At 46.8% G+C, this 16,612-nt stretch overlaps 1 protein-coding gene across 3 annotated transcripts in view; it reads right to left on the bottom strand.

The window, feature by feature from the left end:
• LOC308270953 (F-actin-monooxygenase MICAL2) overlaps nt 1–16,612 on the bottom strand; it is a gene marked incomplete at both ends in the record, with an annotated part of 94,638 nt that overhangs the window by 37,498 nt on the left and 40,528 nt on the right. For all 3 annotated transcript variants that reach the window (XM_080707093.1, XM_080707094.1, XM_080707095.1), the window contains 7 exons: nt 980–1,070; nt 1,739–1,865; nt 2,647–2,762; nt 3,984–4,241; nt 7,600–7,700; nt 11,289–11,444; nt 16,157–16,258. In XM_080707093.1, coding sequence (XP_080563219.1) covers nt 980–1,070; nt 1,739–1,865; nt 2,647–2,762; nt 3,984–4,241; nt 7,600–7,700; nt 11,289–11,444; nt 16,157–16,258 — 951 coding nt within the window. The remainder of the gene's footprint in view (nt 1–979; nt 1,071–1,738; nt 1,866–2,646; nt 2,763–3,983; nt 4,242–7,599; nt 7,701–11,288; nt 11,445–16,156; nt 16,259–16,612) is intronic.

The following is a 16,612-nucleotide window of genomic DNA, read 5'->3' as shown; positions in this document are numbered from 1 at the left end:
GAGGACCAAGAGCAGCAAGGAGAGGGGCTGAGCACAGGCACGGCCAGGGGGCCTGATCGAGACTGTGCTGGGGGCAGGATGCTGGGATGGGAAGCATGCTGACCTCCAGCAGAGGCTCCAGCCGGGCGCTGGAGCACAGACCCTGCCAACAGCCTGCTCCTCCAGCAGGGACGATGGTGTGCTGCAATGGCAGGAGCCGTGTAGCGGTAGCAGAAGCATAGCAGTGTGAAACATGCGGGTAGGTTGGCCTCGAGCTGGCCAGGGAGAGGCGATCACCACAGGGTGTGCATTTGAGCTGGCTCTTGAAGAGTGTCTGGGAATTCATCAGACCGAAGAAGCCATTCCAGGAAAACCCGGCCATGTAGTGGCAAAGAATCTGGAAATCCCTGCCATGTTTGCACAACAGTAAAATGGCTTATTACAGTAAACAGTGTATTTTCAGTGAGGTGTGGTGCATGGAGGGAGGGAAGGAGGAGGCTGGGTTTGCCTAATGAAAGAGAAGCGCAGGGTGAGGACAGGCAGAGGCAGCCAGGTGTCTCAGGCAGGACGGTGCTCTGAGGGGAGTTGGATGCTGGGGGATCTGTTCATTGAGTCAGCATGTCCCCTGCCATTGAGCATGCCAGAAAATGTACTATGCTGTGCCAGGCCCAGGAAGATCAAACAGCCAAGCCCAGGAGCCTGTTGTCCAGTTGGAGAGACCAGATCCCCCATATAGGAAACAAGGAGAAAATAAGGCAAGTTCTGTGGAACGATCCCACAGTTCATTTTCCCATGCTAAGCACTCAAACTTAATAACCTTTTAATCTTCACAATGATCCTACCTACAAGTGTCCTGCTCTTGGTCACCATGATGAGGGAGTTGATGAACAGAGAGGAAAGGTACCTGCCCGAGGTCACACAGGTAACAGGGGCAGAGCCAGGCTGGCTGCAGGCCCCTCCCCACAGAGCCCATCCCAGCCACCTAGCCAGGGCCGCTTACCCCTCCTGGAGAGGCTGACGGACCTCCGCACCGAGCCTAGTCTCTCGAGAGGGTAGCGGTCCAGCTCCTTGGTGACATATAGATGCTTTACCTGTGAGTAGAGAGAGCACATGCCTGCCCACCGGTCTTCCCAGATCCCAGTCGCTGGCCCCTGTAGCTCACCTGCCTGCTTACCCCCATTGCTGGATGGCAGGGACCTTGAGAAAGGAAACCCTGCAACAAACCTTACGTGTTCACCCAAGTGCGGGGGAACTGAGAGTAAATATATCTAGTTAGATAATTTAAAAAATTCACACCATTCTCGGTTCTATTGATTGAAGAGGTGGGGTGGTTGGGTGACTCTGAATCAATGGGGTGGTGTGTGTGAGGGGGGAAAGGGAGGAAAATGGACTCTGAAACTGTGGGTGGGAAGTAAGGGAGGATATTTGGCCAATAGATTATTTGGAGAAATAGGATCAGCATTGCATATGCATAGTGACAAATTAATACATGCAAATATATGTACATATGCAATATTATGTACAATATATATGTACATATGTACATATATACACACTCTATGTCTTCCTGTTCTCTCCACCTTGAAAGAAAGCCATCTATATTGAACTCCTGTTTCTCTGGGGAGAAGATCTGGCCCCACACTTGGGCTAAGAGGCATTGTTGGCCTCAGACCCAGGACTGTGCTGAGATTTTATGAGACTCTCCCCTTCCCTCTGCCCAGTGCAGAGTGACCCAGCCAGGGCCCAGGAATGGACTTACCTGATGGGGCCTGACACAGTGTGAGTTGAGGTTTGGGTACCGTGTCCCTGGGTCCAACGTGTACTGCTCAAAATTCTTGTTGATGTTCTCTGGGGTTGTTTGAGGCAACAGCCGGTAAAGACTTTCTCTGGAGGGAGACAGGGCCCCGAGGTCAGGGATTGCTTTTCTCTTCCCCAACGCCTTGTCCCAGGGCCTCTGGATGTGTGTGTACCCCTCTAATGACATGCCCAGCACCCATGGCTCTGAGATATGCAAAGTGTAGGGAGGTCCAAAGGGGCCAAGAGGAAGGGGCTTCTGGGAGGCAGAGATGCTGGCCTCCTCCCTGGGAAGAAGGGAAGGAAGCAGGGCTGGCGCCATGGCGACCTGTGGTTTGGGTGTTACTGCCACTCAGTCACACTGCCTCCTGCGCTCCTGTGGCTCTCATGGCCACAGGCCTCTGCACTCAGGACCATCTGTGGCTGGTGTTCCGGCCAGTCCTGACTTCTCCCAGGCCACTAGCTGCCATGGTCACATTGCCCACATCAGGGGTCTGGGAGAAAGCCTAGGATCTCAGCCATGAAAGAGGTCTGGTAGAATGTTTGCTGCTATCCTTTGAAGACTCCATCATATAAATCTCTCTGGGTGCTGGGCAAATGAGCAATGTTGGAGACCCCCAATCTCAGGGCTACCATAGATAAGAATTTATCTTCAGTACCAGGATCTAAGACCGTGGGCACTAGAGGAATTGCTGAAAGAGGTGGATCATGATGGAGAAAGTCCTTTGGAGACCCTGATGATCAAGTCAGGCCACATGTGGGAAAGCAGATGAGCTGAAAACAGAGGCCCTAGTGCAGCCAGTGTCACGCCAACTCCACCCTGAGCCTTTGACCCACCTGGCTCCATCCAGGAGCTCTTGTGTCAAGCCTCACCTTTCAGCCAGAAGCTCCAGGGGAGGGGTGCCCTGGTCCCAACTCTTCACCATCCACGCCGTGTCAAAAGCAGCCAGGAAGCCACGTGCACAGCCTGTGCCCATGGGCCAAAATGGCTAGAAAAGAACACAGGCAAAATTCTGGTTGGTTCTAAGGACTTCCGCTTACATTCCATTACACCCATAACTCTCTGAGTATCAGTCTAAGCAGGTAACAATGGCAGGATCCAGAGGTAACAGGGCAAGAACCCTGTGTCCACAGTAGGTCACTACTAGCATCAGCAGCTATAGCACAAAGTCATATGTGAAGGTGCCAGGGCACAAGGCTGGCAAAACAGAAGGGGAGACAGAAATCAGGAATGCCTCCTGGGAGGCTGACATAGGAGGATGGTAGGTTTGGGTCAGTCTGGGCAACTTAGCAAGACCCTGTTTCAAAACAGAAAACAAAAAGATCTGGGGGTGCAGTTAAGTTGCAGAGCACCCCTTGGTTATCACAATACAAGGGGGAGGTACATTTATGCCAATTTTAGAGCGGATAGGATGTTAATCTTGATCCATGGAGAATAGTGTGGGCAAGGCTCAGTGGCTGGAAAATGTTGGAGCCTGATGAAAGAAGAGCCCATATAGTTTGGGTACATCACAGAGCAGGGCAGGAGTAAGGGAGCAGGTTGGAGAGGGAGATGAGACAGCGGTGAGGAAGCCAGGTGCTAGACCAAGGAACTGGGGCGGGGAGAGTCCAAGCACAATAGAGAGCAAGAACTGAGCCAGACAGGCTGAGTCTAACTTGTCCACAAGCACTGAAGTATGGTTTGGAATTTGACTCTTCAAATTGTTTGATCAGTGCTTATATTAAGATAAAATTGTATCTCTCTGCAAACATTCATTTTATCTAAGGGTCCTATACTTGCAGGCTTGAGCAAGGAAGCCGTAGATGGACAACCAGACTTTGGGTCCCCTAAACCTGTCTTGTGCCCTATAAGATCCCCACACTGAAAGGCTGTCCCCATGGGGAAGAAGTCTCAGCCCAGCTCAGGATGTACATGTGCTAAGAAGGTTGGCTTTATGGTCAAGACTAGTGCAACTTAATCTTGTACTCCAATTAAGAAGTCATGCCAGAAGAAGCTGGAAGTAAGAAAGCCCTCCTAGCTACCCAGGCCAGCAGGTTTCTCAGAACTTGGTGGAAGAGCCGTCTCGGCACCAGGCTAGCCTTGGCAGAGCCTGCTCACTGGCTGACAGCCTGTCCTTCCCTGGGAGACATGACAGCAGATACTGCCAGCTGAAGATAAAAGCAGGGATCTGTCTTGTAGCAGGGATGAGGGGTCCACATGCAGACATTACCTCGACCAAGCTGTCGCCCACCAGGGCCACGAGCAGCTGGTGTCCCTGACGCTCGCGCACCAGGGCTGCGTTCTCTGATGCATACATGGAGGTGAAGTCGAACATGGCCACATCGGGCTGCCCGTAGTGGTTCATGGCAAAGTCTAAGGATGGCAGCTGGTAATTGGTGGCAAAGTCTGCAGCTTCCCGGGCATAGGAGAGGAGGTTGTCCTGGTTCACGTTCTCTGCACACAGCAGCATCTCCGTATCGATGTAGTCCTGAGAAAGAGCAAACATGGTACGGCAACCTGTCCCTCTACAGGGCAGTATTCATACCTGCTTTACGCAAAAAGCCTTGGAATGGGTCTGCACTGTGGAGCTAATCAAAACAAAACTAGAAATCAGAGCTGAGGGAATAAAGAGGAAGCAAATCCGCCAGCTGTGAGGGATAACACAGTTGTGATTAAGCATCACATTTGGCTTCGAGCTTCCTGGCACCCAAGGCAAAGGGGAAATGTGATATGTTACAGAGGTTTCCTTATCAGAAAGAAGGAAGCATAGCAATTCCTCAGGAGAGGCAATTCTTTTTTTCTTGCTGGCACTAAATTCTACAAGATCTGTTCACATAGGAATTTTGACAGAGAACTCTGAGAGTTGTAATGAGCAGTGTTCTTGATAATGGTCTCTCAGTAAACAAGAAACACATTTTCACATGGCTGGTTCTTGTGATAACTCTCAATACAATTAAAAGACAGAGGGGTGAGCCAGTAGGTGTGATTTAATAATGGATTACACTAAGCTAATGTGGTCCAGATATGCTGTGTTTGGTGGCCAAAGAAGATTAGAAAAAAGAAAAGATAATGGATATTTAACATCACTCTCCAACTTTCTTTCCAGAATCAGTTGCCCGTTATCCTGAGAGGCTAAGGGCTGCTCAGGCTTTGCTCTTAAAGCATTCATTGTTCTACTTTCCTGCTCAGGGCTGGAGTACTCTGAACTTAAGCACTAGGGAATCCAAGCATCCTGGTGATGAGCCACAAATATCAGAGGATGAAGAAAGAAAGAAAGTTTAGACTATCTCCAGGGCCCAATCTGCTGTTCACCTGGCAAAGAAACTAAAAGGCCACCATTCCCAAAGATAAAAGCAAAAGTCTGGAGGACCAGGGCGTGAGATGCACACAGGCTGGTGGTGAACAAGCACAGTGGGTCCACTTCCACCTCTGCTGTCACTGACTAGACATTTGGGCAAGATGCTTAATTTAGTTTTGAGTCTCCAATCTCCTGTTTGTAAAATGAGAATAACAACACCTACTGTGTGGAGCCATGCGAAGATGGAGTGAGACCGTACACATGAAATCTCCAGCGCCATGCCTGGCGCATAGGCAGTGCTCAGTGGATGGGAACACTTGTCCCCAGCCATTCATGTTGGCACAAAAGGCAGTGTATGGTGAAGTGCAGCCTGGACCCACCAAGGCACCATCAAGAGTGTTTACATGGTCTCAAAAGGCACAGCCTCAGCTGCACCCAGAGCGGCCTCCAGTCTCCATTTTCTGAAGGGTCATGATTTTAGATGCCTTTTTCCGGGAATTCTAATATTTCCAAATCCAGACTACAACCCCTAAATTTCTCCTAGCACTGGCCCAAGAGTCCTTTGTCAGGTCTTGGTGTCAGGATGGAATTACTGTTGGTTTCCTTTCTGATTTCTGTTTCTAGAGGCCATGGTCATTGGCCTCTGTGGAGGCCAGCTAGTCATTCAACAAATATTTACTCAGTCTCTTCAGTGCCTATAGGAAGATGCTGACCCATACAGGGAGAGGACAACAAAAAGACTTGTCATTCCTCTGGGGGGTGAGAGAAGAAAATAAATCTAAGTGTCTTGGGGTAGATAGGCGAGGTAGATGCTCCAGAGCATGCTGCTCACCGGAACACTCAAGCCATCGCTCCTGATCCGTGTACAGCCCACAGCCTCCTTCCAGAGGAGAGCGCCTGTCGGGTTCCTGACGCCCTTTGGCACCAGCTCAGGAAGCCTCTGTGGGGGTGGGGAGAGGCCTTACTGAGGTGACCGCAGGCCTGGGGTCCATGTCCAGCTCCCCATGTCACCATGGGGGCAGAGCAAGTAACTCTCGCTGCCCTGTGCCATGACAGAGAGCCCAAGATGGGAACATGGAGGGGCTGTGTGACAATAGCCAAGGAATTGAGTCACCATGAGTAACATATTACCTGGACAAATGCCCTGGGGCGACCTGCAGGTGACAATAGCATCTTAGGAGGCCAGAGCATTCAGCCAGTGGAACGCAAAACCCAGGTTCCACTGCCTGACTGCCTGGCCCTCTTCTGCAAAGGCGCCCACTGGCCTTGCACCTCTGTATCCAGAGTGGTCCTGCACTGTCCACACACTTAGCTGTAGGCAGGGGAGGCAGCCTCAGGAAGGGGCCTGCAAGGCACAGGGAAGATGAAGATGTTGCCTCTCCAGGCTGACCAGTTCATGGCAGGGTGCCAGCTGTTGAAGCCCAGGCCTGCAACTCTGAGGGTGTGCTGAGCCAGCTTAGCCCAGCCCCTGTGCACAGCCCTGAGCTGGTGTGGATAGGGCCCTGGGGAGAGCTGGGTTACTAATGCCACCCGCCAGCTGCCAGCTCAGGCTGGCAAGAAGATAGGCACATTGTTCTGACAAGCAGCAATGAATGGTCACCACGCTGGCTGGGCTGCAGCCCGGCCCCTGGGGAGCAGGCCAACAAGGGCTGTACAGTGCTTATCTCAGTATCAGCAACGGGGAGGAGAGGGGCTCCAGAAGGGCCAAAACTTGATGGAGGGGGCTGCTGATCTTAGGACCACTTTCCATGGCTCTTCTAACCCTGCTCCCTGTTTATACTTAGTTTGAAGAACCACAAAGCAGAAGTCAGGAAGCCAGCAGGACTTAAGAGCAGGTGTCCGAAAAAGGCTGAGATGTTACCAGGGGGAATCTATATGTCCACCACATGCCAGGTACCATGCCAGGGGCACTGTGTATGTAGAGGTGTGTGTGTGTGTGTGTGTGTGTGTGTGTGTGTGTGTGTGTGTGTGTGTGTTTGTTCCTCTTAAGAACTCTTTTGGACAAAAATCATTATTCCTATTTTGTAGACATAAAGACTGAGGTTCATAAAAATAAATAGCTTGACACAATCCTGAGTTACTATGTGGCAGATCCAAGCTGCATCTCGAGTCTTTCTGACTGTATGACTGCCATCTGGCTCTCCCATACCATGATGGAAGGACAGAGTGCAGATGACAAAGCACCTCTATGTTCTACCAGGACAAGGAGCTGCCATCTGTCTCCAAGTGACATGTGCCCTTTCAGGAAAGGGGAGAGGCTGATGCGACTCGGGGAAGGCAAAGACCACACTGGTCCACATTAATCCTGGGTGAAGGGCTTGCACCCACGTGCCTCTGTAGGGGCATCTTTCCACATACAGGCACAGGCTTCTTTAGCTAGCACCCGTGACACAGGACAAGGAAGGCATGGGAGGAGTGGCCCCTCTGTTTCCTCCCTTTGCTCATTTTTTGGCAGGACAATAATTTCTTGTCCCACATCTGCTGATGCCACCAGCCCAGGTCACAAAGGAAGAGCCTGGTGAGGAATCCCAAGGCAAGAGGTACGTACGTTAATAATGACACCTTTGTCGAGCAGGCTCTGCTTCTTGGCAGTCATGACAAAATAGTGGGTACAATCCTTGTAGTAGACGATGTTCTCAAGATCGATCCCTGGAAAGAGAAGCATTGGGACCCAGGTTTACTCCCCCTGTGCCAGCTGCGCACCAGGAGACTGAACTTGGCCTCATTTCCAGTCTCATTTATCTAGAGAGCTTTTGTGTAAAATAGTGTTTAAGATGTATAGAAGGCTGAGAGAGAGAAAAGAGAAGTCCACATGTTACCCAAATCAAAGCAGCTGGCTTTGGTAGTCTCAGAAATACAATGCTTCTTTTAAAATTCACCATGTCCATAGGGGTTGTAGAGCAGCAGAAAGGGGTTAAAGTATTACAGAAAGTGTTGGATCTGGCTGTGGGTAGGGAATTTAAAAATGACACAGCCAGGATTTGAGCCTAAGCCCGAATGGCTCCCAGTCCTGCCCGGCTCTGTCCTCCTCCATGTGGCCAAAGCTGCAGAAAGCTGTGAAAATTCTCTGAAGGCCATGCTAAAGGGTATTTCTACCACTGGCCTGCTTGTGTGTGAAAAGGCAGGTGCAGTAGGAACTACTCAAGTTAGAGACCCGGGCCACGTGGTTTTGCACTTCCCACCACTGTAAAACATTTTACACACTAGGTTTCTGAATTTAAAATCAGGCTGTGAGGTCAGAGCTGGGTTCAGTGGTTTGCAAAGGGTCATCTCAGCCAACAGCATCAATACTACCCGAGAACTTACTGGAAATGCAAATTATCAGCAGCCTACTCCAGACCTACTGCATCAGGAATAGAGCCTGCACCCCATGCCTTAACAAGCTCTCTGGTGATGCTGATGTATGAACCACCGGCTTAGCTTCTATGAAGGGACAGGAAGGAACAGACCCATGGTGACCCCACTGGCATTCCACATGGGGCATGCTGGGTAACCATAGGAACACCTTTACTACAGATAAATAGGAAACATCCATCAACACAGAGGGCTCCCAGGAGAACCAGAGGAAATATATCGCTGTCACATTGTGAGGGCATTGTCCTAAAACAATGGCCGAAGGTGACAACCACAGCAAAGTTTAAAGGAAATTCACTAAAACATTTGGAAAAACACATTCAATGTCCTGTCATAATTTATATTTGGTGGTTCAAATATTTATTTTCTTGGCTTTAGAGGGAAAGGAAGGACTGGAGAATTTTAAAGGATATAATAGGCTGGAAGGAAATATTAAAACTCAATAAATTTGGCATGTTGGTGCACACCTGTAATTTCAATTACTCAGGTGGATGAAGCAGGAAGATCACAAGTTCAAGGCCAACCTTGAAAACTTACTGAGACTCTGTCTCAAAATACAAAAAATGAAAAGGGCTAGGAATGTAGCTTAATAGAAGAACAGCCTTGGATTTAATCCTAGTACTACAAACAAACAAAAAACAAAAAAATACCCAAACCCTCCAAATAATGCAACGGTGGAGAAACTGAAATGTCATGCTATGGGCACATATCCCTGTGGCCAGCAAGAGGCATTGTCTGGCTCAACAACTAATCCTATTCCTAGAAAACAAGCTTAAAGAAACAAGTCAATAGAAATAACATTATCTTTGACAGTAAATTAATAAAAGGTCTAAAACAGAGGTCAACAGGTTTTGTTTGTTGCAAAGGACCAGAGAGTAAACATTTTGGCCTAGCGGCCCTGTCTTAAGTGCTCATGGTGGAATCAGCCATTGATAGCAACATAAATAAATGGGTGTGGCTGTGCTATAACCAACCTTTATTATAGGCACTGAAATTTGAAATTCATATAATTTTCATGCATTCCCAAATATTATTCTTTTGGTTTTTTCTTTGCCCTTAAAAAATCAAAAACCAAGTCAAGTGTGGTGGTACATTCCTATAACCCAAATGCTTGGGAGGCTGAGACATGAGTATTGCAAGTTCACAGCCAGCTTCAGCCACTTAGGCCCTCCACAACCTAATGAGACCCTGTTTCAAAATAAAAAATAAAAAAGGGGGCTGAGGGTGTAGCTCAGAGGTAAAATGCTCTTATGTTCAATCTCCAGTAAAACACACACACACACACACACACACACACACACACACACACACACACCATTCTTTGCTCAAAAGCAACAGAAAAACATGTGGCTAGTTAGTGTGCTAATCTCTGGTTTAAAGCTTAGGCAATGACATTTATTGCAGCCCCCCCCCCCCACCGACAACCAGGAAAACTATGTTTAAAATGTGATGTTGAAGCTGGCCATGGTGGCACATATCTGTAATAACAGTACTTGGGAGTATCACAGGTTCAAGACCAACCTCATCAATTTAGTAGGATCCTGTTTCAAAATAAAAACTAAAAAGGGCTGGGGTATAGCTTGGAAGTCAAATTCCCAGTATACAGCCTGGGTTCAATCCCCAGTACATAGCCAAAAGAAAAGAAAAGAAAAAAAAAGTGATGTGGAATGAGAAAATGAAAAATCTGAACAAAATTTAAGATGTGATGTTGAGTATTAAAAGCAGAATAGCAAAGAATATGTGTGTTATGATTAGAGAGAGACAGAACATGTAAAAAGTAAATCTGCAAACAGAAAATTACTGAAAAAGTGAACATATAGTATTTTATGACCACAAAAGATTGCGGCTGTGCTAGATGACCAGATGGTAGATGATTTACTTTTAGTAGAAAGATTTTATTTAACATTATTATTCTACTGTGTTTTCAAGGAAAAATATAAATTTTTATTCAGGTTAAAAAGAAACAATACCGGATATGGTGGTGCACACTTGTAATCCCAGCATTCAGGAGGCTGAGACCAGAGGATCGCAGTTCACGGACAGCCTCAGCTACTTAGTGAGGCCCTTTGCAACTCAGTGAGACCCAGTTTCAAAATAAAGAATTTAAAAAAATAGAACTGGGGGTGTAGCTTGGAAGTAGAATGCCCCTGGGTTCCATCCCTATACCACAAAATAAATAAAAGAAATAAAAGAAAAAAAAAGAAAAAAGACTGGAATTCATTTGATTGCACAAACGTACACACTTTATAGCATGTAAGTCTCAGGAGAGAGGGATTATGTCTCCTTCACTGGTCTAGCTCAGGCCCCAAGACAGCATCTGACTTGTACAGTTGGTATTCAATAAATTTTTGCTGAGCTAATCAGTACTTTCTAACCTCCAGCCCCATGGGTGGGTGACAGCTGTGGCTGGTGATGGGCATCCCTGATCACTACTCATGAGAGGGCAGCTGGTGTGCTGCACAGATGCACCTAGGTTTCTTCGGTAGCACTTGTCAGGCTCCCAGAATGCTCCTTTCTCTCACATTGACCTCAGGCATAACACCTACTGCTCTACATATGAGGGTCCCTTCAGAACAGGGAGATACTTCAAGAGGGATCAACCTGGACTTTGTACCTATAATAATACTAAACACTGGCATATAATAAACACTCAGCAGTTGTCTACCAAGTAAATAAATCTACTAAGTTCTTATTTATTTGTTCTATATGTTACCTATTTTTATGTAAAATATCCATGACATTCAAGAGTCACACTTTCCATTTACTATCACAAGGAGACATCTCAGACTGAATCTCAGGAACCTAGGAAGCCGGCATGCCCTGCTGTACAATCTTAGAAATTGCAGACAAGAGCCCAGTTTGGAGAAAGGTGAAGGGTCTCACCTGTTTCTTCTTTTAGGTCCTGAAAAAATTTCTGGTTGAAGATGAAGGCCACACCACTAATCTCTTCCACCTTGGCCTCTGCGGTGCTATTTCTGTTGATGAAGTTGGCAGTGATGGCGATCGCCAGCTTCCCGCGAAATTCTTTTCTTCTGAACCCTGTGTGAGGGAGGGGACAACGGGGTCAGTCTTCTGGATTGGATGTGAACGTTGAACAACATGACTGAGAAAGCTAGTCTTGGTGCCTGCAGGCCAGAGGAACCAGGACTGTGTGCCTCTAGACGGTAGAAGTGGGCAGACACGTCAGGTTTGTTCTCTGGAGGAAACGTGTCAGCAGAGACTTTCAAAGACAGTGAGACTCTGTCCTTCTCTAAAATCTGTAGGACGACAAGTGACAAGTAGTCCTCTCCAGGGGGCAGTCATGGGGCTCACCTTTTCTACAGGTGCTGGGTGTGTTGCTACACACTATCATGGGGCTGCAGGCCCTGGAACTTACCATCCAAACTACTTTGCTAGAATTTTTCATATTTTTTTCTTTTGAAACGTAGGGTTATTTGAATTTCTACAGGACAGAGATTTTAACAAATGTCCTTTTTTGTCTCTTTATTGGTATGGGTTGTACTGTATCTCCCCAATCTGAAATTCACACACTGGTGTTCTAACTCGTGGTACCTCTGTATGTGATTTTATGTGGAAACAGGGTCATTGTAGATGTAATTAGTTAAGTTGAGGCTATTCTAGAGAAAGACTTTGTTATGGTTTGGATTTAAAAATGTCCCCTAGGCCTCAAGTTGAAGATAAGGCATCCATGTAGGAGGTGAGACATGGTTGCTGAGGAGGGGTCCCTGGAGTGTTATCTTGGAACTATGTACATGCCCCTCCTTCCCTTGCCCCCCCACTTTCTCTCCCTCTCCCTCTCTCTCCTTGAAGCCTCTATGAGGTGAGAGCAGTGTCCCTCAGCCTGTGCTCTCTCTGCTGCACTCCACCATGCCCTGAATTCTGCAGACATGACCTGGATTGAAACCACTGAAATCTTCAGAACTGTGAGGGAATAAATCTTCCTCCAAGTGTGGTCATCAGGTATTTTGGGTCACACAGTAAGAATGCTGACTGAAACAGACTCTTATTCCCATATGACTGATGTCCTTATATATGGGAGGACGTCGAACACAGAGCTGTGCAGAGGGAGACTGCCCTGTGAAAATGGAGGCTGAGATGGAGTCGTGTTCCTGCAAGCCCAAAAATGTCAGAGAGGGCAGCAAACACAGGAATCCAGGAGGGCTCTGGAGCCCATTCTTCCCACAGCCTTCAGAAGGAACAAACCCTGGTGAAGTGTGGACTTCCAGTCCTCAGAATTATGAGGCAGTACATTTCTCTCATTTAAGTTTGTGGCATTTTGTTAGGACAGCCCCAGGAAACTAATGTCTGAACTCCCAGGGAATGGAACTTAAAACATGTCTAATAACTGTATAGTGAATGAATGGTATTCTAACTTATAATTAATCCAGTACTCTAATTCATTGGACCTATTTTTTAACTTAATTTTTTAATCGACACATAATTATACACATTTATGGTATACAAAGAACCATGTTTTTGGAGAACAATGTGGTCCTTGAAGGGTCAAGCTCAAAAAGCAGAACTTTCCTTTATCTAAGAGATACCATGTTGCTTTTAACCCATGGTTTCAAACTAGTACCACCAGTATAAATCAGTACAATGTGTAGACTAGTTAATTATGACTGAGGGGTACTTTGATACATTATATAATAAGCAATAATTAAATCTGGGTAGTTAACACATTATTCCTGGCTTCAAACATTCATCATTTCTTTAGGGTAAGACCACTCAAAAGTCCCCTCTTTTGGCCATTTTGAAATATATATTACATATTGTTAACTACAATCACCCTACTGTGCAGTTGAACATTAGAGTTTATCATCAGTTCTTAGTTTTTAATGGTTTACATAAAAAGTTGTGATGTAGGGGATTCCAGCAGGTGGTCACATTTCAATGGAGCATCTTCTCCTAAGCCTACTTTTTCTTAGCATCTGATTTTTCCTACTGTACTGATTCTCCTTCCCCTCTCCCTTCTAAGAATGCTTATTCATGTGTTGGAAACTTAATCTTCAAATTAATTAATTAATTAATTAATTATTTGTGTGGGACTGGGACTGAGCTACACCCCCAGGCTTATATTTTTTTTATTCTTTATTTTGAAACAGGGTTTCACTGAGTTTCAAAGGGCCTCACTAAGTAGCTAAGGCTGTCCACAAACCCTGATCCTCCTGTCTCAGCCTCCCAAATGCTGGGATTACAAGTGTGCGCCACCACGCCCAGCTATATTTTATTTTGAAACAAGGCCTTACTAGGCTGCTGATAGTCTCACTAAGTTGCTCAGGCTGGCCTTAAGCCTGTGAGCCTCCTGTTTCATCCTCCCATGTTCTGGAATTATAGGTTTGTGCCACCATGCCCAGCTCCCAAATTTATATATTAATGGCACTTGAAAAGGCGGCCTTTGGGAGGCAGTTGGATCATAAGGGCTCTGTTCTCAAAAATGGATTAATGGGCCATCTCAAGAGTGGCTTTGTTCTAAAAGTGAACTCTCCGGCAAGCTTCTTCTGTCTCACCAGCTGATGCCCTCGGCCATGTTATAATGGAGCAAGAATGCCCTCACAGAACTTGGTACAGTACTCTTGGACTTCTCACCTCCAGAACCATGAGCCCAAACACCTCTATTCTTAATAAATTACCCAGCCTCAGTCTTTTTCTTATAGCAGCAGTCTTTCTATTATAGCAGCCTTTCTCTCTCCCCACCCCTCTCTCCAAGTCTGGGGATAAAACCCAGGGGCATTCGACCTCTGAGCTACACCCCCTCCCCTATTTTTTATTCTTTATTTTGAAACAAGTTCTCACTAAATTGCAGAGGGCCTAAGTAGCTGAGGCTGTCCTCAAACCTCGATCCTCTGGTCTCAGCCTCCCAAATGCTGGGATTACAAGCATGAGCCACCACGACTGGCTGGCAGCCTTTCTATTATAGCAGCACCAGTCATACAGCTACAGACCTGCCAGACATAACCTTTCCCTGAAGCCACCTTTGAATTCCCTGCACATCTGCTTACTACGTACTCTGGCTTTATGCTGATTCACAATCTTCTCTGTCCAAAATTCCTTTGACTCGAACCTTGGGTTTCTATATAGTACCCCTCCTTGAAGTTGTTCTCCATTAGAACTTAGTCAAAGGAACAGAAATGCCCATTATTCTCCAGTCCAGTGTTTCTTAAATGGGGGTGATTTTATTCCCCCAGGTTATATGTGACAGTGTGTGGAAACATTTCTGGTTGTCACAACTGGGGTGCTACTAGAATCTACAAGGTAGAGGAGATGGGTGCTACTAAACATCCCTGACAAAGAATGACAGTCCCAAGTGAAGAATAATGGAACCCAAAGGTCAACAGCTACAATAGTGTGAAACTTTGCTCTAGTTTAGTCTACCCAATTTGCTCACATGACTCTATTTACCCCACCCTTCTTTTTATGGTCATGAAATGGCAAACTATACTAAAGTTGACTGTGGATTCTGGGTTTTCAAATATTCAGACTTTTAACAAACACCTAAATGACTCCACAGATTCTAAGAGTGAAACATCCAGATTTGAAGCTTAAAAATGCCTTGTTAAATATTGGTTATTGATTGTGGGGACACGGGTATAAAAGTGATGAAAGAGGGGGAGTGGAGAGGATGGGAAAGGGCTGAGCAGGAAGGACCAGACATCCTGAATTATGTGAGATCAGCCTTATTTCAGGACTGTCCTTAGAGAAGGTGCCTCCTGGTCAGACATCTATAGCTTGTGGCCTTGAGGGGCAAGACCGAAAAGAGAACTCTCCCTAGTTTAAGAGGTACCATTGGGCCATACTGTTTACAACCTATGGTTTCAAACTAATACCTCTAGCATAAATCAGTACAACTTGTGGATTAGTTAGTCTGGGGGCTGATCTGGCATAGTGGTGCATGCCTGTGATCCCTGTGCTTTGGAGTCCAAAGACAGGAGAATCTCAGGTTAGAGGCCAGCCTGCAGCAACTTAGCAAGATCCTTAGCAACCTAGGGAGACTTTGTTTCAAAATGAAAAATATAAAGGGCTGTGAGTATAGTTTGGAGGTAAAATTCCCCTGGGCTCAATCCTCAGCATCACAAAAGAATAAGAATAAAAATAAATAAATCTTGGGTTGGGGTAGAGGTGACCAGCATGTCTCTTGGCAATGGGGTTATGGGGTTTCTTTCTCAACCTGCCTGTATCTCATCTCAAGAAAACACACTCTGCTTCCAGCTATAGGACCCAGAGAAGTGAGGTTTAGTACCCAGGCAGTCTGGCAGAGCTGATCTAACTCCCCAGGGGTAGGTGTGATTAAGAGTTCTAAAAAGAGAGGCCCCTCCTTCCATTAGTAGTGTACTTGGACATGGACAAATACCATTAGTAGCTTGAAGTGTTTACCTTAGATGAGGTAAGTATGAGAGTGCTCAGCACCTTGGCTTGCATATCAACGGGGCTCAATAAATGAGTGTTGGCTTTTCCCATGGCACTGTACCTTATAAAGCATTTTAACATACTAGTCCTTCTCCAGCCTGCACCATAATGCTCTGAGAGCGTTCTGCTACCCACATTTACCATTGAAAAAAAACAAGGTCCAGAGAGAATGAAGTGTCTGTCTTCCATGTCCAGACCCCCAGGGGGCAGGGCCTCTTTGCCTCGGGTAGGTCAGGTTAGTCTCCCCTTCTTTCAAGACCCTCCTCCAGCTTTGGCACCTGCCATAGTGCCCACCCTTCTCCAGGTCCTTCCCCCTGTTCCACCCCAAGAAGAAATGTTCTCACCTTCTAGGGTGTTCCTGCGGCCATCGGCACCAATAATGACATCAAATTCAAACTCCGACAGGGCGTGGTCTGCGGGGAGGAATTCTGCCCGCCAGCCAATTTCTACCAGGACAGAAAGGGAGATGAGTTGTCAGGGGGAGGAGGAAGGAGAGAGTGGTAGTATTCTATGTCAGCCATGAGAATTGGACAAGGTGCAGGCAGCACATGCAGAGGAAAGGCCTGGATGGCCCACCTCCAGGCTCTATCTGACGTTCTCTGGCTCCAGTATCAGTTCAACCCAGGAAAAACTCGACCAGCAGTGCCAACTCCGTGCCTGGCTCACTGGCCCACACTGGAAATCTATTCCTGGTGATTCTCAAACTAGCCTCCCATGCACTGTATTTTTCTCAGCAGATTCTACCATGTCCGCCCAAATCACCCAGTTCCTTCTCATTGTTAAACAGACCCCAGAGGATG

The sequence above is a fragment of the Muscardinus avellanarius genome, assembly GCF_963383645.1.
Source record: "Muscardinus avellanarius genome assembly, chromosome: 1".
Taxonomy (NCBI): domain Eukaryota; kingdom Metazoa; phylum Chordata; class Mammalia; order Rodentia; family Gliridae; genus Muscardinus; species Muscardinus avellanarius.
This window is presented reverse-complemented; position numbering and strand designations above follow the sequence as displayed.